Source organism: Salvelinus fontinalis, chromosome 9 (genome assembly GCF_029448725.1).
Source record: "Salvelinus fontinalis isolate EN_2023a chromosome 9, ASM2944872v1, whole genome shotgun sequence".
NCBI classification, from domain to species: Eukaryota; Metazoa; Chordata; class Actinopteri; order Salmoniformes; family Salmonidae; genus Salvelinus; species Salvelinus fontinalis.
The window spans coordinates 30252664-30279891 of record NC_074673.1 but is presented as its reverse complement, the minus strand read 5'-3'; the positions used below and the strand labels follow the sequence as shown (position 1 = coordinate 30279891).

At 41.1% G+C, this 27228-nt stretch overlaps 2 protein-coding genes across 22 annotated transcripts in view; both read right to left on the bottom strand.

The window, feature by feature from the left end:
• Positions 1-22026, bottom strand: part of LOC129862406 (CCR4-NOT transcription complex subunit 1-like) — a 47760-nt gene extending 25734 nt beyond the window's left edge. For 2 of the 20 annotated variants that reach the window (XM_055934047.1, XM_055934049.1), the window contains exons 1-34: positions 21922-22026; positions 19581-19871; positions 18583-18690; positions 18271-18369; positions 18055-18123; positions 17886-17940; positions 13065-13268; positions 12762-12930; positions 12527-12653; positions 12321-12431; positions 12060-12230; positions 11799-11926; positions 11327-11687; positions 9428-9559; positions 9168-9319; positions 7423-7594; positions 7050-7251; positions 6822-6959; positions 6306-6430; positions 4864-5150; positions 4648-4726; positions 4254-4478; positions 3702-3842; positions 3394-3573; positions 3175-3291; positions 2920-3030; positions 2228-2305; positions 1958-2135; positions 1506-1636; positions 1120-1416; positions 884-1024; positions 664-768; positions 394-513; positions 61-255 (exon numbers count right to left, since the gene is read on the bottom strand). In XM_055934047.1, coding sequence (XP_055790022.1) covers positions 61-255; positions 394-513; positions 664-768; positions 884-1024; positions 1120-1416; positions 1506-1636; positions 1958-2135; positions 2228-2305; positions 2920-3030; positions 3175-3291; positions 3394-3573; positions 3702-3842; positions 4254-4478; positions 4648-4726; positions 4864-5150; positions 6306-6430; positions 6822-6959; positions 7050-7251; positions 7423-7594; positions 9168-9319; positions 9428-9559; positions 11327-11687; positions 11799-11926; positions 12060-12230; positions 12321-12431; positions 12527-12653; positions 12762-12930; positions 13065-13268; positions 17886-17940; positions 18055-18123; positions 18271-18369; positions 18583-18690; positions 19581-19682 — 5010 coding nt within the window. In that variant the 5' untranslated portion in view covers positions 19683-19871; positions 21922-22026. Of the gene's footprint in view, positions 1-60; positions 256-393; positions 514-663; positions 769-883; positions 1025-1119; positions 1417-1505; positions 1658-1921; positions 2136-2227; positions 2306-2919; positions 3031-3174; positions 3292-3393; positions 3574-3701; positions 3843-4253; positions 4489-4647; positions 4727-4863; positions 5151-6305; positions 6431-6821; positions 6960-7049; positions 7252-7422; positions 7595-9167; positions 9320-9427; positions 9560-11326; positions 11688-11798; positions 11927-12059; positions 12231-12320; positions 12432-12526; positions 12654-12761; positions 12931-13064; positions 13269-17885; positions 17941-18054; positions 18124-18270; positions 18370-18582; positions 18691-19580; positions 19872-21921 lie in introns of all 20 variants that reach the window. The other 18 variants (XM_055934035.1, XM_055934045.1, XM_055934043.1 and 15 more) reach the window with 16 other exon arrangements.
• Positions 22027-22888: 862 nt separating this feature from the next.
• Positions 22889-27228, bottom strand: part of LOC129862405 (lysine-specific demethylase 7B-like) — a 63683-nt gene continuing 59343 nt past the window's right edge. For both annotated transcript variants that reach the window (XM_055934034.1, XM_055934033.1), the window contains exon 20: positions 22889-27102. In XM_055934034.1, coding sequence (XP_055790009.1) covers positions 27014-27102 — 89 coding nt within the window. In that variant the 3' untranslated portion in view covers positions 22889-27013. The remainder of the gene's footprint in view (positions 27103-27228) is intronic.

Sequence of the window (27228 nt, the reverse complement as noted above, 5' to 3'; positions counted from 1 at the left end):
AACAACTTTTCTATCCATGTATGTTTTCCAAGTGTTGTTGTGTGCGCAGTAGTCCCTGACCTTCTGCAGCAGGCCCAGAGCAGCAATGCCATCCCGGGAGTTCCTGGCCAGGGCCACTGCCTCCAGCAGACTGCGCAGGGCCTGGGTCTGGGGGTTCATGGCCAGCGCTGGGGGGATGGCATGGAGGTGCTGCTCCAGGTCCGCCATGCACTTGTCATAGATCTGAGCCACGTCGTCTGTGGCCCATGCCTGTTGCTGTAATAAACACAGGACAGAGACATTTATATGGTAATTGAGTAAAGTTCTTAACCTTAAAATCAGGTTGGGTTATGTCAAAGACAGCAGAAAATGAAATGTCAGAGACTTCTCTCTTCCAGTGGTATGATAGCCTACCTTCATGGGCTGGGCAAGGAATCCAGTGGGCTGAGACAGGTCGTTGCTGGGTAGGAAGCCTGGAACATTCCTGGCAAACTCCTCGTACACCGCCAGCTGTTTGGGGTCTACTCCTCCAACCTGAGGTAGAAATTTAGCTCAGTAAATAGTCCAGATGCAAACGCACTCTTTGATATCATTTGCATTGATAAAACATTTTTTCATTTACGTTCTCTCGACTATACCGATAATAGAAGAGAAAGTGGAGTGCTATAATCTAGGTGTGCTCACCTTGAGTCTGATCTGCTCTGGCATGCGCTCTGCCTGGTAGGTCAGCACCACAGGGTCGCAGTAGCGACGACCCTCCTGACGGGCGTGCTTCCTCAGCTCAAACTCCTACAGGAGAGAAAGAGTTAAGGTACAAGTCAGCCATCATACAAAAGTTGTGGTCAGTATACAGACAAGAGCAGCATTCCAGTGCCAATATGGTGATGAGTCCATAACCACTAACCGTGGCCAGTCTCTTGTCCATCTCTGGGCCAGCCTTCTCCACCGCAGTCTTCTGGATGAAGCAGCATGCCAGCTCACAGTTGTCCTGGGCAACCCTAGCAGCAGCCTCCTCCATCATCTCTCTCTGCTGGGGGGTGGGGGCCTGGAGGGGGACAGGACCAAATCTATACGCAAAAGGAACACTAATAAGACTTACTTTATATAGCGCTTTGTGGATGTGAATGAAGGCGACTGTACCCTGAGGGCTGCGGCAAAGCTGTTCTTCAGGTTGGTAGCGATACTCATGAGCAGGGGCTCCCGGCAGGTGATCATGGCCATGCCGGCGGTCAGGTTACGCATCATGTGATGGGCGGCCACACGCATGCGCGACTCCTCGGAGTCCAGGGCAAAGTCCTTCCTGACGATCTGCTCGCAGGTAGTCATGGCAATCTTGATGGAACGGTCCACCACAGGGTGAACGAGCTCCTGCACGGCCCGCTCAATGGACTGTCTCACACACTGCTTCAGCTGAGGGTGGGCATGGAGCAAGGGGATCTGCAGGGAGAGAAGTGTCTTAGTACCACAACATCCCCAAATCCATGTGTAGGTCACAACCCAGGTGTTTGAGTGAGAGTGCTACTTACGTTGATGTTGATATTGATGTGAGGGGCTAGCCCTGCAAGGGCGTACACATTGATGTCATGATAGCTAAACTGTGGGGTAGGGGGCCCAGTAGCTGAGCAAGTGGTGGTTGCGGCAGGAGTGGATGGCGCAGCTGCAAATGGAAGAAAGTCTCCTGTTGGTTACAAAATGCTATTTTGATTAAAATATAGCCCGAGAGCAGCAGCTCGATGAACAGAACAAATAAAAAAGCAATGGGTTAAATGTTCTTGGCAAAACAGTTGAACAAATGTAGGTTATTATTCTACATTGAAATGATCGTATTATGAGCTAAAATCATTCAACAAATGACGAAATATTTCCATTTCAATATACAGGGGGACCAACATTACAATCAGATGAAACATTGAAATACATTTGTAGAAAGATATCCACACACCGACAAGGGGCATCCCAATTTGAAAGTGCTGGATACCTGTGCTAACAACAGGGAGCATTTCTTCAGGGGGCTTAGCCTCTTTCTTTGGTGCAGAGAGCTGTTCCTCCAGGCTCTTCAACTTGTCTTTGTCCTTCAGAAGGGTGCCAGGCTTCAGGTCATTGATGTCCAATGATAAGTTCTTACACAGCACCTCAATCTCAAACTTCAAGTTCAGCTGTAGTGAGAAAAGCACAATGACAAATCAGTACCTGAAGACTTTTAGAAACATGGTGTGACTGGTAGATGAAAGAGAAAGGGTTCCCTGACCTTGAGATCATGCTCCGTATGCAGTTCTGCCAGAAGATTCATGATGGCCATCGTCCAGGGATTCTGGGGTCGGAAAATCTGAGGATATTAAATGGCATTTAAGTCAACCTGCTCTTAAAAACATTGAAGACATAATAGCTAGGAAATGTGCCAACACACAAACCCAGTGCTAACAAGTCTAACAAATTACCCAGAGAGCCATTGGTTCCTAAACAAAAACATAGTATTTTTTATTTTAAACAAAAATATTGCACACATATTCTGCACCTCTTTGCTTCTTCTGGAGGTGGGCTTTAATGCTGTCTATACTGGTCTACGTCATCTAGCTCTGACTGGCTCCCTGTCTGCTGCTGTAGGTACTCTGCCTGATGGAACTGGCTCACTTTCTTTTTCTGTGGATCAGTCTTAGGGTCCATTATTTCTCTTGACCATGCGACCTGCCCAAGAAAAACTAGTCTAGTAATAGGCAGGCCTTAGTCAGGGGAAATACTCCAGGCCCAAATATTGTCTGTTGGGTTGGCCGTCTCGCTATTCCTGTCTGCCGGGGATAGCTCAGTCTGTGCTGGGCTCAAGCTCACGGTCACTGAACAATTCGCACTGTCAACAATGTAAAAGTTTTCCCCTAGAAATTAAAATGTGAATCTAGATGCATATTGATATACTTAAAAATGTTGGTGAGAATGTGGCTTTACCACGCTACGTAAACTGGATTCCAGGACTTTGGCCACAAACGGGACCACATATAGTAGCTCCTGCTGCCCCTTGACATACGCTTCCAACAAGAGGGATTTCACCTCCAAATCCTAACAAGAAAAAAAATAAATAAAACAGGTTAAACAAAATACCATCTTGGGTCACAATTACAAACATTTGGTTATTTGTTGGGAGGAAAACCAAATAGAAAGTTTAATACAGGCCAACATTTAAAAATGAGGAAATCTACTCACTGTGTACAGGATGGGCTTGTTTTTAGCCAGAGTGATCATACCAAGCCAGTGACCCAAATTCTTCAGTAGGGATCGATCAGAGAAGTTTGCAGCTGCCTTATCAGAGGTAAGGAGAACCTGTCACATGGAGCGAGAAAAGGTTAGCAATTAAATATCTCTTTATCTGATAAGTTTACAAACTATTGTCCATAAAAGTTGATTAAGTGAATAACTCTTCACCTTGATGTTTCTGTAAGTTTCATTCAGTGCCATTTTGACAAACTCTGGGTTCTTCAGGGTGTCCAGGAAGTTGGAGTACAGGCTGTGGAAGTTGGGCTCAATGCTGACCCTCTTCATGACCAGATACTGAGAGACCCAGGGCATGAACTCCTCTTTGACAGTCTCCTTTAACTCCTCAACCTTAAGAGTTAGATGAAAGTACACAAGCATGAGTAGAAGTAGACATTTATTTTGGCCAAAAACAAGATTCTCAATATAGCATGCTTTTGCAACACCAGGTAGTAAATAAAAATATATCTATGACTGACCTTCTGTGTCATGTTGGATTGTGACAGGTTATTGAAGATGAAAGCAATTTTCTCTTGAACATTTTCTGGGGGTTCCACAATCCTCTCGGTTTGGTCTGTTGCTACTAGAAGTGTGTCGATGTTTGTGGTGTTGATGGAGGGCTGAAATTACAATATACATTCAAAACAAAATGCTGCTTTTCAATATTATAAGCTCTTCTTGGGAAACCTCAATTCTTAGTGAGCGCATATTTGCCAAACAACCACACTACTGGAGTATTTCTTCAGCTTCACCAACTCATTATTTTAGGCTTGTCACACATTTGTTAAAAATGAAAATATTTCCTGGTGTTTACGTTCCTTTAGTCTTTGTAAACCAAAATGAGTATATCAAATGTGAAAACCAGAGAGCGTTCCTCATAGAACAGTTCAGAATATTGCTATTGACACAAACTATGGCAACGCAGGAAAACTCTGATGCATTGGTTTGCTAGAGTCATTTTACATGACCAGAGAAAAACATCGGCATATATATGGTGCAAGTGACTCCCTGATGTTTCCCCAGGTACTCACTGGCACATCCTTCTTGAAGCTGCCAGGGGTAGGCCGGGTGATGGTAGTGGTTTTGGCAACAGTGGTGGTGGTGGTAGCTGTGGTGACCAGTGTGCTGGGCTGTCCAGGCTGGGGGGCTTTGGGAGGCTGAGACTGAGCTTGAGCCAACGCCAGGCTTCCTGGGGTGGTGATGGATCCCTGCATCTTCACCGGAGGGTCCCGTGACTGTTGGCCATACTCGATATACTGCACACACAGGATATTCGAAAGTGCCAGAGCGAGAGACTTATTTATCATGAAGTAGGATCCGCCCCTCTGGCTAAGGTGTTACGGATATCAGTATAAACACAAGGAAGATACATGTACAGATGAAGAATGACCGATTGTGTCACAAATATACAGGAAATCCAATTACCTCTTGTAAATGATGGGGGAACTGCAGAAAGTGGCCAATTGAGGCCAAGTGCTGACAATATTGGGGATAGTCCTTCAGTCTAGAGAGGGAAAGATCAAATTAGCCCTACAGCAGTCACAGATCATTTGAATCATACATGCGCAACATTCTTTAGCAACATGCAAATATTCAGTGTGGAATTCCATCAAACATCTGAAGACAGATAATAGTCCATACCTATTTTTGAATCTATCTAGAGCAGCGATTCCAAAGTAATACATTTTGGACCCAAATGGTTTCCTCAAGGCTTCGAGTACATATCGGAGGGCCAGTCCGAGGGCCATGTAGGTGACAAGGCCTTTCTCAATGATCCCCCCGAACAGGCAGGCGGTGATGTGTAGCTCCTTGTCAGGGTACTGGGGGAAGAAGCGGTACTCCTCAAACAAGTTCCTCAGCATACAGTTAAAGACCTCACGCTCTCGCTTGATGGTGGAGTCCTTGAACCTCTGCAGCATCTCCAGCACCTGCAGAGAGAGATGGGCGCCAAGGATTTAGCAGCTGCAAGCTTGAGAAACACCGTCACTGGATAACTGCCTGCAACAGCCTGCAGACTAGGGATGTCACAATACCAGAATTTTTACTTTAATACCAGGTTTAGTATCACAATTAGGGTTGTCACCAATTAGGGTTGTCATACCAGTATTGACATACTCAGCGGTATTGTGGTAAGGAAACAAAACAAAGCAGAAAGAGGAAAACAGTCCTAACATTGATAACAAGCAGCCTTAAGTGTCAACCAGAATCACATTTATTTTCCAAGCTATAGCACCACTATTTTGCATACAGTCGATTTATTAAAGGACCATAGAGTTCAGCCTGCTTTGTTTTCCTTTTTTACATTGAAAATTAGGTATTGTCCTATTGCGACAACTCTAATCACAATACTCGATGCCAAAACGATAGAGGCAAAGGAATATAGCGTATTAGCCACTTGCCTTCTGTAGTTAAAATAAGAGAAACAAATAACGAAAATGTGGACAGCCTAAAATCCTTCTACAAAACCATATAAGACAGCATACAAAATAATGCAATACAATTGGATACAGAGAATAAATGTGCTTATCAATGGCCAAATGCTATCAATGTTAAAAATAGAATGTTGCCCCTTTAAGCTAGCCTCTCTTGAGAAAGTTCTGGCTACAGTAGCCAATACGAATGCTAGATGTCTTTTTGTAGAGATTTCTTTTAGTAAACTATCAACAGTAGCCTATTGCTAATTTGCTACTATTTTCACTATTGAAAGTTGACTTTAGCAAATAAATTTCCCCAAAAGAAAAAAATAAGCTCAGCAAGTGGCTCGGTCAAGTGAAGCGTGGGTGCTTGAATGAACGGCCAATCATATTGCTCAAATATAGCATGAGTTTTGTGCGGGTAAACTCACTATGACACCAGCAGTTTTCTACAGCAGACTGCAACAGAGCATATAAATGTAATCAATGCGCTGAGAAGTTACTGGCCCAGTCGACAAATTACCAGACATGATCCTGTCAGTCAGTGTACGACACATTTAACCAAAGAACCAAATATGTAGATGTTTTTCATGTTATAGTACTGAAAAATGACCAAAGTTTCAGTGTACCGTGCAACACTACTGCAGACCATTTTATTCAGGAACTAACCTCATCCACAGACATGGTGGGGTGTGGGGGGTGGTTGTAGATGCGCTGGAAGTAGCTGTTAGCCTCATCGTCAATCTCCTTACTAAAGTGCTGGTTAGCCTCTGGCCACACCTGAGATAGGTCAGCTGGGAAAAAAGGCGATAGACCAAATCAAACAATACTGCCAAAGAAAACCCTTCAGAATCATTTCAATATTGTGATGAAATGCAGCAAATAAAAAAAACATTTGAAGTGCAATTTCACCTTAAGACTTTACACTATCAATGGAAAACACCAGACAAATAAACATTCAATTAGAAGCATAATAATTTGCGTTTAATGGCAGACTGACCTGTATTTTCCTCTGATTCAATGTGTGAAAAACTGTTTCTTCCCAGATCATACTCAATATTTTTTAGATGAGAACTGTTAAAGCATTTGTAATTGATTCAAGTAAACCCTCATTACTTCAAGAGGCTATTAGGAGATATTAAGAATGTTTTCAGAGGAAATACACTCAGTCACACCACCACTTACAGGCCATCTTACTCTGCTGAAAGGTGGGCGGATTCAGGCCTGGTGTGCTCATCTTCCTCGTCCCAAACGGATCACTGCTCACCGCTGGCATTCCAAGACCAGAACCAATACCAGAGCCAATGCCTGATCCCAGCGGACCTAGACAAAAGAAAAACGTCCCACTTCAGTCTTCCATATAGTGTAATCAAAACGCTAAGCAAATATCTATGGCACGTTCTCTCCTCATACCTGGGTTACCTAGCTGTGAAGAGAGACTTCCAATCCCCCCAAATGGTGTGCTGGGGTTGGACAGTGCAGGGAAGGCCTTAGCTGGGGACTGGGGGTTGCTGAAAGCAGAGCCCAGCGGGGTGGGAAAGCCCTGCATACTCTGTGTGTGAGAGGTGGCAGAGCTGCCCAGGTTGAGGGAGCCCATGGCTGTCAGGGGATCCATCTAACACACAGAATGGAGCACCAGGTTGAGCAACCTGCCTTTCAGGCTAATGTTCACAATTATAATGTTATAAGACAAAACAATTGAATCAAATTTAAGGAATAATGAACGTAATGCTTCTAGCTGATACACATTCCCCAAATAAACAGTGTTAGATAAAACACTCTTTACCTGGAGAGGAGACACCGACACTTGCACAGGGGAAATTGCATCAAGGCTGCTGGTGCTGGGAGCACGTCCCTTTGGCATGACCCCTGGTGGCGGCTGGCGGGCTTTGTTCATGACGTTGCTACAGTTGGCAGCCATGGTCAAGATAGTCTCGGAGAGCTCTTGAGAGACACTCCTGAAAAAAACACATTTAACATATACATACACCAAATAAAGAAACATACCTTTTTCAGGACCATGTCTTTCAAAAACAATTCGTAAAAATCCAAATAACTTCACACAGATCTTCATTGTAAAGGATTTAAACACTGTTTCCCATGCTTGTTCAATGAACCATAATGAACATGCACCTGTGGAACGGTCATTAAGACACTAACAGCAATTAAGGCAATTAAGGTCACAGTTATGAAAACTTAGGACACTAAAGAGGCAATTCTACTGACTGAAAAACACAAAAAGAAAGATGCCCAGGGTCCCTGCTCATCTACGTGAACGTGCCTTAGGCATGCTGCAAGGAGGCATGAGGACTGCAAATGTGGCCAGAGCAATAAATTGCAACGTCCATACTGTGAACGTGAAAGACAGCACTACAGGGAGACAGGACGGATAGCTGATCGTCCTCGCAGTGGCAGACCACAGGATCGGTACATTCGAACATCACACCTGCGGTACAGGTACAGAATGGCAACAACTGCCCAAGTTACACCAGGAACGCACAATCCCTCCATCAGTGTTCAGACTGTCCGCAATAGGCTGAGAGATGCCTATGGGCACAAACCCACCGTCCACAGGACGGACCCACAAACCCACAGGACTGGCAAAAAGTGCTCTTCACTGACGAGTTGCGGTTTTGTCGCAACTGGGGTGATGGTCGGATTCGCATTTATCGTCAAAGGAATGAGCGTTACACTGAGGCCTGTACTCTGGAGCGGGATCGATTTGGAGGTGGAGGGTCCATCATGGTCTGGGGCGGTGTGTCACAGCATCATCGGACTGAGCTTGTTGTCATTGCTGGCAATCTCAATGCTGTGCGTTACAGGGAAGACATCCTCATCATGTGGTACCCTTCCTGCTTATCCTGACATGACCCTCCAGCATGACAATGCCACCTGCCATACTGCTCATTCTGTGTGTGACTTCCTGCAATATAAGAATGTCAGTGTTCTGCCACAGCCAGCGAAGAGCACGGAGCTCAATCCCATTGAGCATGCCTGGGACCTGTTGGATCAGGGCCATTCCCCCCAGAAATGTCCAGGAACTTGCAGGTGCTTTGGTGGAAGAGTGGGGTAACATCTCACAGCAAGAACTGGCAAATCTGGTGCAGTCCATGAGGAGGAGATGCACTGCAGAACTTAATGCAGCTGGTGGCTACACAAGATACTGACTGTTACTTTTGACCTCCTTTCTTCAGGGACACCGTATTCAATTTCTGTTAGTCACATGTCTGTGGAACTTGTTCAGTTTATGCCTCAGTTGTTGAATCTTATTATGGTTATACAAATATTTACACATTAAGTTTGCTGAAAATAAACACAGTTGACAGTGAGAGAACGTTTCTTTTTTGGCTGAGTTAAAAATATATAAAACATTTCTAGATGAATATGACCTTTGTAGATAACAATACCAGATAAGTTGAAATTAAATTAATTATGAAACTAGACCTTTTGGCACCATACAACATGACTGAGTAATGAAAGAGCAAATTTGATCATAGGCCCCATGATTCGAGCTCTGGTAGGTAAACCCACCCAGCACAAGACTGCAGACAACCCAGCATGGTAGCCATCGTTTCCGGGGGAAGGAGGGCGCTTTTGGGCTGGTCCTTTTCTAGGGCCTGACCACCAATGATAGAGGGACAACGTCTCTTCAGGAACGTAACACACGCCTGGATGAAGGGCTCCTAGAACAGCAAACAGGTCAATGACTCATGTACTAGATCCCAATAACTTCTTATAGCAAAGTGTATGTATAGTGGTTGTAATTGCTGAAAATTAAAGGCTCAACTCACACCACTCACCCCATGCTCTCGGATTTTGTCAGTCAGCCATTTGTCAAGTTTGAGGTATTCACGGCGAGAGGCAAGTGCAGCAAGGTCAATAACGAAGGCAAATGGAGTACCATTTAGCAGCATAGATAGAGACTGAAAAACAAGAGGAACCGTTTGGATATTGCAAAAAAACATTTACACAAAGTAGCCTTATATAGTGTACAAAATCAAAAATGTATCTTTTGACCAATGGATAAAATGTGTTAATTATGTAGATAATCCTAAGAAAACCAAATGGTCCCAAACTCATGTCACTATCATAATCCATTCAAAACTTAAATGGAGTTTCTACCCTTGTAGGATGGTCAAAATTAGGGCAAATAAATCAATGAAGGCCAGAGAAAAAAAAGGTAATAAATCAAGAAAATAGCATTGCATCAGTAAGGCTGGATTGTGTGCGAGGATTAAAGGGATACCTCTGGATCTTGGCAAAGATGCCCTTTATTCTGAACAAAAATATAAAACGCACAAGTGCTGGTCCTGTGTTTCACCAGCTGAAATAAAAGATCTCAGAAAGGTCTCATAAGCACAAAAGCACCTCTAAAATGTTGTGCACAATTTTGTTTCCATACCTGTTAGTGAGCATTTCTACTTGGCCAAAATAACCCATCCACTTGACAGGTGTGGCATATTAAACAGCATGATCATTAAACAGGTGCACCTTGTGATGGAAACAATAAAATGCACCTAAAATGTGCAGATGTCTCAAGTTGAAGGAGCACCCAATTGGCATGCTGACTGCAGGAATGTTCAGAGGTGTTGACAGAATTAAATGTTCATTTCTCTACCATAAGCCACCCCCATAATTTTAGAGAATATGGCAGTATGCCCAACTGACCTCACAACCGCAGACCACATGTTACCACACCAGTCCAGGACCTCCACATCAGACTTTAAATGCGGGATAGTCAGACCAGCCACCCAATAAAACTGATGGGCCTTTGCCCCCCACAGGTCCACCCATGAAATTAATAGATTCGGACCTAATGAATTTGTTTGTTGATTGATTTCCTTATATGAATGAACCGTAACTCAGTAAATCTTTGAAATCGTTGCATTTATATTTTTGCTCAGTATACTTCCCCAGTCAGATGAACTTGTGGATACCATTTTTATATGTTCGTGTCCAATCTGAAGAAAGTTGGAGGTAATTTCACAAGCCAAGTTTAACTAGTGTTAGCACAATGACATTGTATCTGCTAGCTGACACAAAGCTATTTTCCTGAATTTTCCCCCCATCTGGTCTCCACTGATTTAGTCACCCTAATTTCAACCATCCTACAAGGGTAAAAACAATTAAGGTAAGAGATACCAATTTTGAGACACGAAAATACTACATGTCATATTTTAGTATACACTGTTCATATTCATGCGAAGTTCCTGTATAAAAAAAGAAAGAAGACTTCTCACAAAAACAAGAGTATCTCTGAAATGTCACCGGAGCACTGAGCTTTTTAGTTTCAAAACATTTACATTTATTTCAGCTCGGGTCATGTAATTTTGCTATTTGCGACCCGCAGAAACAACTTGGAAGACGAGGACCATAAAATATAAAATTCTCAAACGTGTAGGCAATAAAGCTGCACCGCTCCTTCAGAGCTTGATGCTTATTATCGGATGTATTAGGTTACAAAATCTGACTTTTTGGATATGTTAACGATATGTTAGGGAAAGACCAGGCTGAACAATTCAGAACACGAAGAATCAATTGTCTTGGTAAAATGTATTTTATAACATAAGGAAGTGAAATGCCATCAACAAAATGCGTTTTAACCCACTGGGCAGAATGGGTGAACACCATACCTTCACAAAACTATACCACATTTCCTGAAGAAAACCCACGGATCCCTCCCTACCTACCTTCAAGTCCTGGGCCACATCCAGGATGCGGGACAGCTTGGCCTGGTCGTACTGCTCCCCTCTCATGTACCACTCAGCCATAGAGTGCATAATCAGCTGACGGATAGAGGGGGACTGGCCCTGTCCATGCCAGGCGTAGTGTAAGATGATAGCAGAGTTGGGGTGGTTGCCCAGGAAGATTGGCATGAGGGTGGAGATGAGCTCGTGGCGCAAGGTGTGCCAGGAGGTGCTTATCTGCAGCAGCGCCAGCACCAGCATGTCGGGACAGTGCTTGATGGGAAAGCTGAAGAGCTGCTTTACCTGCTCGTACTGGCCCACCTCAGAGAGGCGCAGGAGGCTTTCCACCAGGTCTAGGCTTTTCCTGTGAGGCGAAAAACACAAATAAAGTATATCAAATGGCATGACATTGTTCTAATAATTAATGTAAAGGAGTACCTGGTATTGTGGAGGTCAGGAGAACTGTTTTACGTACCAGGTGGCTATCTCTCGGTTATCGTCCTCAGGTGGGGCCTTCAGTATGTCGATTGCTACGGTGTGGCAGGGGTAGTCAGCAAAGCAGAACACATCTGGGCTCATGAGGGAGTGCTGGATGAATGACAGCTGGTAGAGAGTGATAATGGTTTAGAGGGCTGAGGAGAGGAGTTCATTGATGTGAAAGGAGTGTGTTACCTATGGAAATAAGACCAAAGTGTTGTGTCTTGTAACTTACATAAACCTGACCCATTCTCCTTACCTGTCCTTCAGCATGCTTCCAGGGCCGGTAGATTAGGTCGACAGGGAACACCTCCATGCCCAGGCCCCTCTGGATCCCATACACCACCATCTGCAGTCCCTTGCTGTCCCGGATTATGAAGCCAGGGTGATCGAGCTCGTAGGTCACCTCTTTAAAGTTCAGATTGGGGTTCTAAAATATAAAAAGGACGTTTCCTGTACAAACTGCAAAACATGAATGGCCAACTGAAGGGGAATAACATGTAATGCCACTATAACTTACAACTTCTTTGACCACATCAATTAGAACTTCTACATTCCAGGTGTGCGCCTGAGAGCCATCACTTTTGTCCTTTCCATCGCTCCAAATGCCACTGCCCGGAGCCGAGATGGACTGAGAAAGAAAAAATAAAAACAATAGTATACTTAGAGAGCAATGCCATTTTTTTTAACAGAGCTTCAGTAAGTTACCATCAGGTCAACCCTCACCTGTAGGGGGATTCCATCAGACAAGCCAGAGTGGGTGCGAGCCATCATCCCCAGGACCCTGGCCACCTGGCTGGCAGTAACCTCTCGCACCCCATACTGTAGGATTATGTTGCGGCATTCATCGAGACTTAGAATGAAAGACAGACAATACATTAACAGTGGTCATGCATGACGTCAAAAACTACTGAATTAATTAAATTTGTAATGGGCATTTCAGTTGCTAAATAACAGTCACCTTGCACAAAAGCCATAGCCAACTTCCTGCATGAACTCTGCGAGAGAACTCTCCATCATGGTCTTGGCTAACTCTCCCGAGTCTGGCAGAATCCTGTCCATCAGAATGTCCCGTTTTTCAGGGTATAGCAGTGGTGCGAGCACCACAGGGCAGCGCTCCTGCGGGAAATCTAAACCAGAATATTTAATTGATGGGGCAACATGTACAAAACGACCAGATTGCTGTGAATGAAGGAATCAGAGTTTGTGTTACTTCTGGAAATAATTAACATTTCCTTTCAAGTAGTACGTCTATGCCCCTCACCTCTACACAGTGTCTTGAGGAACGCTTCAATCTGCTCTTGTCCGACCCCACTGGCTCCCTTCTGGCCAAACAGAAGATGGGAGAGGAGCAGGTGCAGGACCTCTATGGCAATATCTTGGAAGCCACCTTCCTGGCTTCCTCCAAGGTCTGCGTCCACGTACGAGCGGAGGAGGTCCGGGAGCCTTTGTTTGACGAACTGCGCGGCTAAAGACAAAATGGGGAAATATTTCAAATAAACACTTTTATAAGGATGAAACGGTTACCGGTTTCACGATAAACCACTGTAAAATACCCGACGACTAGTATTACTGTTTTACATTTTAAATCATTAAAACCATGTTTGATTACCACGGTTTGAAAAATTCACAGTAAATACGGTTCTGCATCAACCAAAGTTAGCAACAGTCTGACGCTGCCACAGCATGCAACATGGGTTTTGTTTTGTGTGAATACATGGCAGAAGGCAGTGACAGCGCTCGGGAGATTTTTCAGCCTTCTAAGAGGACCAAATCTGAAGTGTGGTAGTATTTTGGGTTTTACAAGAGTGCTGAGGGAAGCTTAATCGAAGATGGTCACCCTGTCTGCAGAACATGCAAGGGACTGCAGATGGTGGTGTATGGGAGCCAGAGGGGCCTGGGCATGGAGGTGTTCCCTGTCGACCTAATCTACCGGCCCTGGAAGCATGCTGAAGGACAGGTAAGGAGGAGAATGGGTCAGGTTAGGAGGAGATTGGGCCAGGTTTATGTAAATGAAAAGACACTCAACACTTTGGTCTTATTTCCGTAGGTAACAAACTCCTTCATTCACATCAATGAACTCCTCTCCTCAGCCCTCTTGACCATTATCGCTCTCTTCCAGCTGTCATTCATCCAGCACTCCCTCATGAGCCCAGATGTGTTCTGCTTTGCTGACTACCCCTGCCACACCGTAGCAATCGACATACTGAAGGCCCCACCTGAAGACGATAACCGAAAGATAGCCACCTGGTACGTAAAACAGTTCTCCGGACCTACACAATACCAGGTACTCCTTTACATTAACACTTCAAATCTCTTGAGGCATCTTCAGGACCACCACCCACTACTTTATAGCGAATGTAAGCCAACTTTTAGCTCAATGCATGATGTGGGGGAAAACGACATGGTTTGTCTGTCTAACTTGCTAATAGCTTGTCAATAATGTAAACTGAAGCTTTCAGTATTACCTACTCTTGTAAAAACACTACACGTTGTTGTTCTGCTGCTGTATGCGTCATGTGTCTGCAGACTATTCGCCCATTGCACACGATAACATGTTATGTAGTTTAGTCACCCAACCAACATATTTTGTTCATTTAAAATCCGGCAGTCGTCGACTTGGTTGTAAAGGTGTTCCAACAGGTGAAACTATATAGACTCCTATACAAGACTCCAGTATTTATGTCAATTGTTTGGCTCATTGCAATTACTATCACTGTCCTCTTAAACTTCTTATGGATAGGTGAGACGGTAGTGTCCCACCTGGCCAACATCCGGTGAAATGGCAGAGCGCCAAATTCAAATTACTATAAATATTAAACTTTCATGAAATCACAAGTGCAATACATCAAAATAAAGCTTAACTTGTTGTTAATCCAGCCAAGGTGTCAGATTTCAAAAAGGCTTTACGGCGAAAGCAAACCATGCGATTATCCGAGGACAGCGTTCAGCACACAAATGCATAAAAAACATTTTCAACCAGAGAGTTGCGACACGAAAGTCAGAAATAGCGATATAATATATGCCTTACCTTTGAAGCTCTTCTTCTGTTGGCACTCCAAAAGGTCTGTTACATTACAAATGGTCCTTTTTTCGATAAATTCCTTCTTTATATCCATAAAAACTCAGTTTAGCTGGTGCGCTTCAGTCAATAATCCACTCGGTTTCCCTCCGTCAAAATACATACAAAATGAATCCCAAACGTTACCAATAAACTTATCCAAACAAGTCAATCAACGTTTATAATCAATCCTTAGGTACCCTAATACGCAAATAAACAATTAAATCTAAGACAGAGAATCGTTATTGTCTTTACCGGAGATAAACAAAAAGAACGCGCTCTCGGCCATGCGCTTGGAAACACTACAGCCAAAATGGGAACCATTTAGAAAAACTACAACTTCTCTCATTTTTCCCCCCCCAAAAAAACCCAGCCTGAAACTCTTTCTAAAGACTGTTGACATCTAGTGGAAGCCCTAGGAACTGCAATCGGGAACGATTTTGCCCTATTAAAAGTGCCAGACATTGAAATCATTTTTTAAATGGTTTGTCCTCAGGGTTTCACCTGACATTTGAGTTCTGTTATACTCACAGACATTATTTTAACAGTTTTAGACACTTTAGAGTGTTTTCTATCCAAATCCAATTATATGCATATCCTAGTTTCTGGGCCTGAGTAGCGGGCAGTTTACTTTGGGCACGCTTTTCACCCGGATGTGAAAATACCGCCCCCATGCCAAAGAAGTTAAGACTCATTTGTATTTATGTTAATTGCGCATGGGGTCATTGCATATACTCAAATGCAACACAGAAGATACAGTCTAAACTTCTTATGGCTGGGGGCAGTATTGAGTAGCTTGGATGAATAAGGTGCCCAGAGTAAACTGCCTGCTACTCAGGCCCAGAAGCTAAGATATGCATATTATTAGTAGATTTGGATAGAAAACACTGACATTTCTAAATCTGTCTGAATGATGTCTGTGAGTATAACAGAACTCATATGGCTGGCAGAAACCAGAGGAAAAAATCCAACCAGGAAGTTGGAAATCTGAGGTTTGTAGTTTTTCAAGTCTTTGCCTATTCAAGATACCGTGTAAAATTTGGTACGATTGCACTTCCTAAGGCTTCCACTAGATGTCAACAGTCTTTAGAACCTTGTTTCAGGCTTCTACTGTGAAGGGGGAGAGAATAAGAGCTGATTGAATAAGAGGTCTGGCAGAACGCCATGAGCTCAGGTCTCGCCCGTGAGAGTTAGCTGCATTCCATTGCATTTCTAAAGACAAAGGAATTCTCCGGTTGGAACATAATTGAAGATTTATGTTAAAAACATCCTGAAAGATTGATTCTATATATCGTTTGACATGTTTCTACGAAATGTAACGGAACTCTGACTGTCTGGACCTAGTGCTTGCGCCTCATGAATTTGCGAACTAAAAGCGCGAACAAAAAGGAGGTATTTGGACATAAATGGACCTTATCGAACAAAACAAACATTTATTGTAGAACTGGGATTCCTGGAAGTGCATTCTGATGAAGATCAAAGATAAGTGAATATTAATGCTGTTGCTTTAAGGAGAAGTTTATCTATAATTCCATTCATAAGACTTGTATCCTTTATCAATGTTTATTGTGAGTATTTCTGTAAATTGATGTGGCTCTCTGCAAAATCACCGGATGTTTTGGAAGCAAAACATTACTGAACATAACGTGCCAATGTAAACTGAGATTTTTGGATATAAATATGAACTTTATTGAACTAAACATACATGTATTGTGTAACATGAAGTCCTATGAGTGTCATCTGATGATCATCAAAGGTTAGTGAATAATTTTATCTCCAGTTCCTCTCTTTTGCTGGAAAAATGGCTGTGTTTTTCTGTGACTAAGCGCTGACCTAACATAATCGCATGGTATGCTTTCGTCGTAAAGCCTTTTTGAAATCGAACACTGTGGTGGGATTAACAACAAGTTCATCTTTAAAATGGTGTATAATACTTGTATGTTTGAGGAATTTTAATTATGAGATTTGTTTTTTGAATTTGGCGCCTTGCACTTTCACTGGCTGTTGTCATATCGATCCTGTTAATGGGATTTCAGCCATAAGTGAATAATAATAATAATAATAATAATAATAATAACAGCAATAATAATACTACTGCATTTACTATTCCCTTGTTTACGTAGTGGGCGTGCAGCAGGCAAACCCAGTGATGCACCTGGTCCGTCATCTAGTTGTGACACAGACAATAGAGCAAGCATTTATTAAGGCAGGGTGCTTATGCACCCACATCAAAAAATGCTCAAGACCTCACTCCAGTCTTTTCATATTACATTGCAAAGGACATGGTGCCATTTCAAATTGTTGAGACCTGGCTTTCTGAGGCTGATAAAGGTTGGCGTGCATCACCACAAAGCGAGTGCTGCTAATTTTGTTGTTTGTTTATTTGATTTGCTTAATTTAGGATGTGTTCATTTAAACCTGCACTAGGGAAGCTTACTTTATGGCCACATGGTGCCATGTTTAATGTTAATTTTTTTCAAGTTTATGCACACAAAAAGTACATAACTGCTAATTTTATTTGTTGGTTTTCAATATAAAACTTGGTGAAATGATTTAAGTGTGTATGTACCAGTATTTTTTGAAAATTTCCAGCACATTTAACAGTACCGCGATAATACTGATAACCGTGATAATTTTGGTCACTATAATTGTGATATGAAATTTTCATATCGTTTCATTTCTAGACTTCTATAACAGATGTCAAGCTGCTTGCTTATAGTGTACGGCTTCCTCCTGATTCAGCTCACAGAGGCTTGAACACAGGACCTCCGCCTTTTTAGCACACGTGACTGGCCCTTGCGAAGCATCTTTTTAACAGCCGTGCCACGCGAAAAGCTAACTATTTTGCAGCCCATGTAGGGACAAGTCAGGCTAAGGAGTGAGTTTCACATTTCCATGTGCTACACTTAGACACCTTGATAACAGAATAACTCATGTGACCCCCCCCCCCCCATACAGATAAAACATTGCATGTTTTCAAATCAGCAGGTATAGTCAAATTATTAAATATAAAACTGAGTTTACCAAAACCACGAAGGTCTGCGTTGCACGAATTCAGCAAAGCAAGGCCAAATATAACCTTAGGGGGAAAAAAATAAAGATTTATGTAGACTCATTGTTTGGCATAATATTTTTAAACACCACAATAAATACCACCATCTGATAACATACATTTCCATATTACTTTACTTACTTCTTGAACCTTGCTTAGCTTGAGAACTTTACTCAACTGAGTAAACAAGTGGGTGGAAGGCTTCAAACTCTGAAAATGATAAAGTTTTAGAAAACATTACAGTTATTCTGATGCAGACACTAATATTGGCACGAGGTCTAATGTATTTTATAATATTTTATGAATGGCAAAATTATTTTACAAATATAGGTTAGAAAATAAGCACATGTCTCCTACCTTCTGGTAGTGCAAGGGATTGTCGATTGTGTAGCAGAGTGTTGAAATAAAATTTGGCTTTGAAATCAGTGAAACACACTCCTGGATCAGAAACTGTGTCTTGGTCAAGTGGGCAAACAAAGGTAAAAGGGAGAAGAGGGGACATAACAGAACAGGTTAAGGACAAAATAGGAAAGCAGAGTCACTTTCTAAAATAATAAAGGCAAGATAGACAATACCAATGACGATCAGGAAATTTAAAGAAACCCTTAGTCCTCATGGCTAAAATCTGTTTAGCAACTGGTGTATTGAGTATTACTAATCAGAAATTACCTGATGGAAATCTTTGCCACTGCTTTTACCATCGCCACTGAAATCCACATGGGAGAAAAGACAGCGTAATAAATGCCTGTCTGCCTCAGGGCCGTGACGATTCACAATCTGTTGGGACAGAACACATTCAACAAAAGAACAAATAACAGGTTAGCCGTCACAGCCACAATATAATTGCCAGACCTAATGCAATTCCAAATCCAGGGTTTTTTCTGCATAGGAACATCTTGTTTATTCAGGCCACCTATATCCAAACATTGTTTTTAGTGAAATACATTTTTTCTGAGTGGAAAAATATTTTCAGTGTAAACTTTAACTACTAAAACCAGATATAAAGTACGTAAAAAAAGATGATCTATTTATTGTTAAATATGAGAACTATCACTAAAATAAAAGCTAGACAAAAACTATGAATTCAGGAGTATTGATTTTGTTACAATGATTGATCATAAGAACAAAAAAGGAAATTAGTTTAAACTGCAAAATGTTATCTCGGCTACATAGCTAAATGTCTAGAATTAAGGGAAACTGGCTTTAAAACAAAATCTCCGTCACTAAGATGGGGGGCTTCAAAAAATGTTTTAACCAAGACCCTGACCAAATTCAGCCATGCCGACATTGCTACACACCTTGCCACACCCACCAATTATGGCCATTTTTATACAGAAAAATCCTAAGAACACTAGAATCATATTGGCTTTAGAATCATTTTGTGATAATCCCCAAGCTGACAAGGTAAAAATTGGTCGTTCAGGCCCCTGAACAAGGCAGTTAACTGTTCCTAGGCCGTCATTGAAAATAAGAATTTGTTCTTTACTGACTTGCCTAGTTAAATAAAAGGTCAAATAAAAAAATAATTTTGAATGCATGTACATTTCAAAATCTACTTAATTATAGCCCTTCAAACATCTGAAAAATGTGTGTACTGCTTTTTAGTGGCAAAACTACAAAAAGACAGAAAAATACAATTTGTGTGCCTAATACCACATGCTACTCACATGTTGTATTTCCTGCTGGCTGGCTCTGTAGTTTTTCTTAGTTAAATTGTCCACCAAGTAGCTGATTTGAGACAAAGCCAGCGAGAGCGAGTCAAGATTCATTGCTGGTTGGGGCGGAAGCAGGCGGCCGTGCCCGGCGCAAAATCACCATTATTCCCCTTTAGTCACTTCAGTGATAGGTTACTTCTGCCCCCCCCCCCCCAAGGTGTGAAAATGTTTTACAACAAGCTACTTCTATCAGTGGATCTTGATGCAAGGTAAAGTCCCTCAGTGCAACATCAAGTTCAGAATCTGAAAATAGCCAAGAGAGAAAACTAGTTAATACAGATGCACATAAAAACAGTACAAAATCATTGAGCAAATACTACATAGTAGGTAGCCTAGTGGTTAGAGCATTGGGCCAGTAACCGAAAGGTTGCTAGATCAAATCCCCGAGCTGACAAGTTAAAAATATGTTGTTCTGCCCCTGAACAAGGCAGTCAACCCACTGTTCCTAGGCCATCATTGTAAATAAGATTTTTTTCTTAACTGACTTGCCTAGATAAATAAAGGTTTAAAAAAAAAAATATATATATATATATATATATAGTCATATGATAAAATGGGGTTGTAAATACCAAAAGTGCAGTGTACAACTGCCATGGGAAAAGAGCCTCATTGCCCACAAAAAATAATGCGGTAGGCTTCCAGGCCTACTACTCGCCTGGTATAATCCCGATTCACACACCACCGCAATACTAAAAAAAAATTTTTTTTTTAACCAGGTAGGCCAGTTGAGAACAAGTTCTCATTTACAACTGCGACCAGGCCAAGATAAAGCAAAGCAGTGCGACAAAAACAACAGAGTTACAAACAAACGTACAGTCAATAACACAAAAGAAAAATAAACATGTATGCAAGTTAGTGTGTGCAAATGTACAAGAGTAGGGTGGTAGGCTAACTAAAAAACAACAACTAACTAACTTAGTTAATCAGCTACTTCGCAACTTACAGGTAGAAAGTCACCATGACCGAGTTATAACGATGGTCAATGTCTATATGTGAATTTTGCCCAAACAAATGATAAATGTTAGCGAAAGCTATGTCCACAACGTCGGTCTTGTACAGCTACCAAGTTGGGCCTTGACTTGATACACACCCTTAAACCGTTACTACCAGTCCAATCAGCATCGTGTGCGCTGATAATACGGATGATGTCCTATATTGCTCTTCTACACTGACAACACGTGGTTAATCAATGAATAACCAAGCCAAAGTCGTTTAGCTACTTAAAGCGAGTTATATTAATTGCTCACGTAGGTAGCTAGCTATGATTTCAGTGTCCCAGTAATAATGCAAATAAACGTTAGTATTATCTCACTAACGGCAACTAAGTTAACGTTCGCATATTTGTCGTGTGTCTCATCCATAATAAAAAAACAATTCAATGTGTTATCGTCCACGTAGATAACGTACTTCGCTAGTATATGTTCACTCAATCTTCGGCAACATCTCGTTAGTTAGCAAACTTCGCTCACGTTAGCTAATAATATCAACGATAGCCATGTTTGCTAGCTGCAGAATATAACTGACCAACTTGGTCCGTTAACGTTAGCAAACGATGGTAACGTTATGTAACTAACGTTAACCATCTGACATCTACTGTTACAGGTCAACTTATCCATTGAGACAAAGAGCTAGCCAGCTAACGTTAGCTAGCCGGATAAGCAAGCACATTGCGTTGCCAACACCAGCTAGCTAAATTAGCAGATGTGGCAAACGTCAGCCAGCTAATGTTAGCTAACGTCAACGCTCAGAAGGCCGTATGTTAGGTTGTTTTTCTGTCGTTGGCTAACTAACGTTAGTTACATTTGTTTACGTTGCAACGTCAACAATTCTATAAAACACTAGTTAGCTGGTCAATGCACTTGCGATTGATTATTAGTTACGTTATTGTCAATGAATTGCCAACAAAGTAACGTTAGCTAAATTACCTAGCAGCTAGGTTAGCTATGTATGTATTACCAGGTACCGTAACTAGCCAACTAGTGTTAGTTAACTAGTTCATATAAACGTTAGCATGACAATATTCTCGGAGTGCAGCATCCGCAAACTCGAAAAGAGTAAGCCATGTTAAACGTTAATATATGGTGATTTTCACTAACCAACTCTACTTTGAGATGGGACCATCCAACTGTTCCTAGCTGGCTAACTTTAGCCAACGCTACTGAGGTACGCTAGCTTGTCTTTGCTCACTTTAACTACGACGCCTAACGGCTAGTCACACACTTTGCTAGTAATGTGTCCTATTTTTTTTTAAATACCGCCGATTCTTTGCAATATATTGTTTTTAAAAACTTACCATGGTTCCAAAAATGTATTTGTGATATTCCTTCCTTTTGGGTTGCTCTCCTTCCAATTGGGTTTGATTTTTCAAAATAAAATGGCGACTGTCATCCCCGCGCGCACACAGTGCAGTTTTCACTTTAGTGCTCGAGCCCGGGCTCGCGTCACTATAATTGTGCATAACATGCTTCCACATGAGCTAAATATAAAACGAGATCAATTGATAATACATTTATCCTAAATGTACTTGGGCCATGCACCTAATACCATCCACCAACAATAGTTTGAATGTAACAACAATCAATGTACATATACCCATAGGACTGATTCTGATCATACGGCAACTTCATTGTAATCTCTGTATATTTAGTTTCATGATGATGATCTTTTCTAAAGGAGGACTATAATAACAGTATATTGTTTGGTTTCCAGGCCCCCCTAGTTCATACTCCGTCAGTGTCACTGTTCACAGCTCTGAAATCACAGTTGGGTTGGAAGATGGCCCCACTTGGTTGGGCTGAGAACAGCTTCTGCCATATTGCTTACACCAGTCATGGACTGTTTTAAGCCTGTCCAGACTCCATGCCTTTCAAATCAGTGAGCACTGAAGAGATTGAGAAAAGTGCACAGCAACAATTTAGTGTCTTGGGACTCAGAGTTCCATATTTCAGCAGTAGGGGGACACAAACACAAGGCACTTTACATTTGTGCACTGTTGCGTAATGATGACCAACCTACTCTATGTAAGTGTGGTACTATGAAAACCTCTAGCACTGTTTGATCTCCAAGCATGCACATTGTTGATGGAAATTTAAAAAACATTTTTTTTTCTTGCTTTACATTAGCTCTCACAGTAGTCATTGGTGACAGACGTTCATTCAAGTGATCCAAGCCTGGCTTCCGCACCAAAGGCATTTGTCAAGGAAATATCTTACCCAGTCTTAATGATGCAGGTTAGTGGTTGAGAATAAATAAGGAAAACATCACTTTAAAATATGTAATTATTTACAGGCCACATTGGGATACAGAAATAAACATTCAAATATTCATTGCAATGGGTTAGTGTCAAGACAAGCTTATTGTTTTCAATGATGAAATAAACTATTATAGACATTCAACCAAACCGCAGACTGGAAGTGACCAACACTTCCCACAAATGTAAAAATAGTCTAAAATTCAGTTAAATACTGTACAATTAATAGTAGTCTACTGGAGAACAAGACTCTGCCAGAAGGCCAGTAATGCCTTGCATGATTAAACATGTTGGGACGATGAAAAGTGAAACAGTGTTGTTGAGAGAAACTGAAAAGCAACTCATGATCTTCGCCCTTTCAGAAGCTTAGACTTTTTGTTATTGTGGTTTTACAGGGCCTGGGAGTAGAATTGGAAGTCAAGCTTCTCTGAATTAATCTCTCCACACCATCTTGTTGTGGCTCTGTACTCCAGAAATGATATAATGACTGAAGTTAAAGTGCAGACTGTCAGCTTTAATTTTAGGCTATTTCCATCAATATCGGGTGAACCATTTAGAAATTACAGCACTTTCTGTGCATAGTCCACCCATTTTAGGGGACCAAAACTTTTGGGACAAATTCACGTGTATTAAAGTAGTCAAAAGTTTAGTATTTGCTCCCATATTCCTAGCGCGCAATGATTAAATCAAGCTTGTGAATCTACAAACTTGTTGGATGTTTTTACTGTTTGTTTTGGTTATGTTTCAGATTATTTTGTGCCCAATAGAAATGAATGGTAAATCATGTACTGTCATTTTAGAGTACATTTTATTGTAAATTATAATTGACTGTTTCTAAACACTTCTATACTGAACAAAAATAACACAAAACAATTTAAAAGATTTGACTGAGTTACAGTTCATATAAGGAAATCAGTAAATTGAAATAAATTCATTAGGCCCTTATTTATGGATTTAACATGACTGGGCGTGGGCGCAGCCCTGGGTGGACCTATACCCTCCCAGGCCCACCCACTTGGGAGCCATGCCCAGCCAATAAGTATTTGCTTTTCCCCAAAAAGGGCTTTATTACAGACAAAAATACTCTCAGCACCCACTCAGACGATCCTGCAGGAGAAGAACCCGGATGTGGAGGTCCTGGGCTCGTGTGGTTACACCCCTCAGGTGGATGGATTATCTTGGCAAAGGAGAAATGCTCACTAACAGGAATGCAAACAGGTTCGTGGTCTAAATTTGAGAGAAATAAGCTTTTTGTGCATATGGAACATTTCTGGGATCTTATTTCAGCTCATGAAACATGGGACATTAAATGTGGATGCTACCACGATTACGGATAGTCCTGAATGAATTGTGAATAATGAAGAGTGAGAAAGTTAGACGCACAAATAATATACCCTCAAGACATGCTAACCTCTCACCATTTTAATATCAGGGGAGTTTAGCATTTTTTTTTGGGGGGGGGGGGGGGGTAAACTTTCTCACTCATTCAGGATTATCCGTAATCATGGTAACATCCACATTAATGTAGAAGTGTTTAGAAACATCCAATTCTTAATTACAATAAAAGTGACTCAAATGACAACAAGTTTGTAGTTACAAGCTTGATGTAATCATTGCATGCTATCAATATGGGACTAAATAAACTTGAAACTACTTGAATACACAAGTGAATTAGTTCCAATACTTTTGATCCCCTAAAAATGGGGGGGGGGGGGGACCATGTACACCAAGTGCTGTAATTTCTAAACGGTTCACCCAACATGGATGAAAATACCATCAAATTAAAGCTGACTAACCTCATAGTTACTGTATAATTTCAAATCCAAAGTGCTGGAATACAGAGCCAAAACAAAGAAAAAAAATTCACTGTCCCAATACTTTTGGAGCCCAAGCACAATGGCTAAATACAGTAGTAGGGTGTGGTAGGGTGTGGATTAAAAGTAAATTCATGATGGGAACTCAGTTCTGTCACAAATACTTGAATGGGGGCATCTAAAGCTATTTGATATGCTTAAACCTGGAAGTTAGTGCAATATGCCTTGGCAGATAGCATATAAGAATGGTGAGGATTTAGTAGATGGCTCAACTTCACTTGGGGTCACCTCTGTTGGCATGCTCTTTGCTAAATGCAGAAAGAGGATTTGTATTCAAGAGGTTGCTTCTTTTGATGCAACCATTCTCTGTAGCACAATGCCCATAAAATAAATATTTAAAAGTTCTTAGTCTAGACACAGTCACCACCAAAGAGCCCTGAGCAGTTGTAACATAGTCCATCATTCACTTATTGAAGTGACGACGATTGACAACATATATGAACAAACTTACCAATGAAAGTTGGGAAGACAGGCAGCATAATTACATTTCCATAAAAAGGAGTCAAGGTCACAACTAAAAGGGGTTTCCTAGTAACACTCGTAATACCAATGCAACTTTTTTTATGTAAATAAAATCAATGATCAGAAAGTGTCAACGATGATGGGTCATTTCATGTTGCTTATAAAAATAAAAATAAATGTTTCTTAAGTCAAGAGAATGTGTCCCTGAGAAAGACACCAACAGGAGCAATCTCTCACTTCGCCCATTCATGGGAATCACATTTTTGGCATTATCACTAACAAAAAAACACCACCAATTCAAAATCCAACCTGAGGTCTTTCAAGCCAAGGGTATAGTGATATGGAAAATAAACATACACTAACAATAACTAGATCAGTAGCCATAATTAAATTTCTCACATACACTTTGTACAATTATAAAATTATCAGTGTCACTGAAGACACATGTATAAAAATTTAAAAAATAAAATTCATACTAACGAGTAAGACAAATATTATTTAATAATATCAATCTTAGCCGACCTAGAAGATAAGAAATGTGTATCATCTCCCAAACATTTCAAATCTAATTTAGGTCCACATGTTGGTAGATTTTTGCTTAAATCCACCCATACAAATGTGATAGAGGCAACATATACAACCTGTTTGCGAATATAAAAAAATAAATCACACACCCGTTACATTAACCATTTTAACAGGATTGTCATATCAAAGCCATTATTAACTTTTTTCACGATACATAATTCAATACCAGCAAAAGAAAAACAATAAAACACAAAACACCAAAAGAGAAAGTTAAATAAATTAAGGATAACTTATATTTTCTGTTTATACATTCTGTACATTTTCTACTTGATAGCTTTTTGCAATTTCAAAAACCTTTCATAATAACAGCACTTTCAAGCTCCTGCCCTCCTTTGACCAATAGGTGGCACCAAAGGAACACATTTGATATGGTCAGTGATCCAACTATAGAGCAATGAGGAGTCGTAATCCCTTCAGTAAACAGAACCTGTAAACTTAATGTGTTGGGAGAGGTATTCTTGGAATGGCTTAATGTATTAGCGACAGATAGCTTTTACATACCGCGAAGCTGAGGTGCCTGGAGTGCTGCATCAAAATATACCCCCATCTCAAATTCAATCACTGGTGATTGTAACAAGAGGGTAGACGAAAGGATAACATGAATATGCACTTCAGCACCATTTAAAATGAGTTCAAACACCATAGCATCATTCTTGATCTTAAGTCAGACCAAACCAACACACTTCACCATGGGAAACTGTGTGCTTTCTTCTGTAAATCCATTATCTTGTTATCCAATTAGGGCTGTCAAATGATAAAATAAATTGGGTTAATTCCAGGATTTGCTGTGATTAATCACGATTAAATCGCAAATTCAGAATATGCTCAAATTGAGCTGTAATTTTATATTTTTTTATACGAAAAGCATTACAAAAATATTCAAGTCTTGATTTTGTCCAAAGTAACGGTTAGCCAAATCAGGTAAATTGATAAAGCACACTTTCTTTAACCTAAATGTCAACTTGTTTGGACATCGCATCGTTGTTTTTATCTGTATAGATTATGTATTTTGGATGTTTCAGTTTATTTTGAACGCTTTCAGACAATGCGATTAATCACACAAAAAATGTAATAAAAAGAGTGCACTCAAGTTAACTGACTCCATCCAAGCAATGATTTTTGTAAAATGTCAGTTACAACCGAAAGAGTATATGGGCAGGGGGGCGAGTTGTCCCTTCTCAAAGTTATTTCTGTAGACATCAGGGTCTTGAGTGCTATAGCAAGAAGTGGTTGTTCCTGCTCAGCTTGAGAATCTTCCTTAGTCTCTGCTTAGCGGTGGCCATACCTTTCTTAGGACGTTTTCCTGAGGAGAAAAACATTGCACAGAGATCAATAACAAAAGGATGAGTGAGAGAGGAATAATGCTATGCCAATTCCAGCTACTACTCCAATAGATTAGCTAGACGAAATAAATAAATATTGAGTCAAA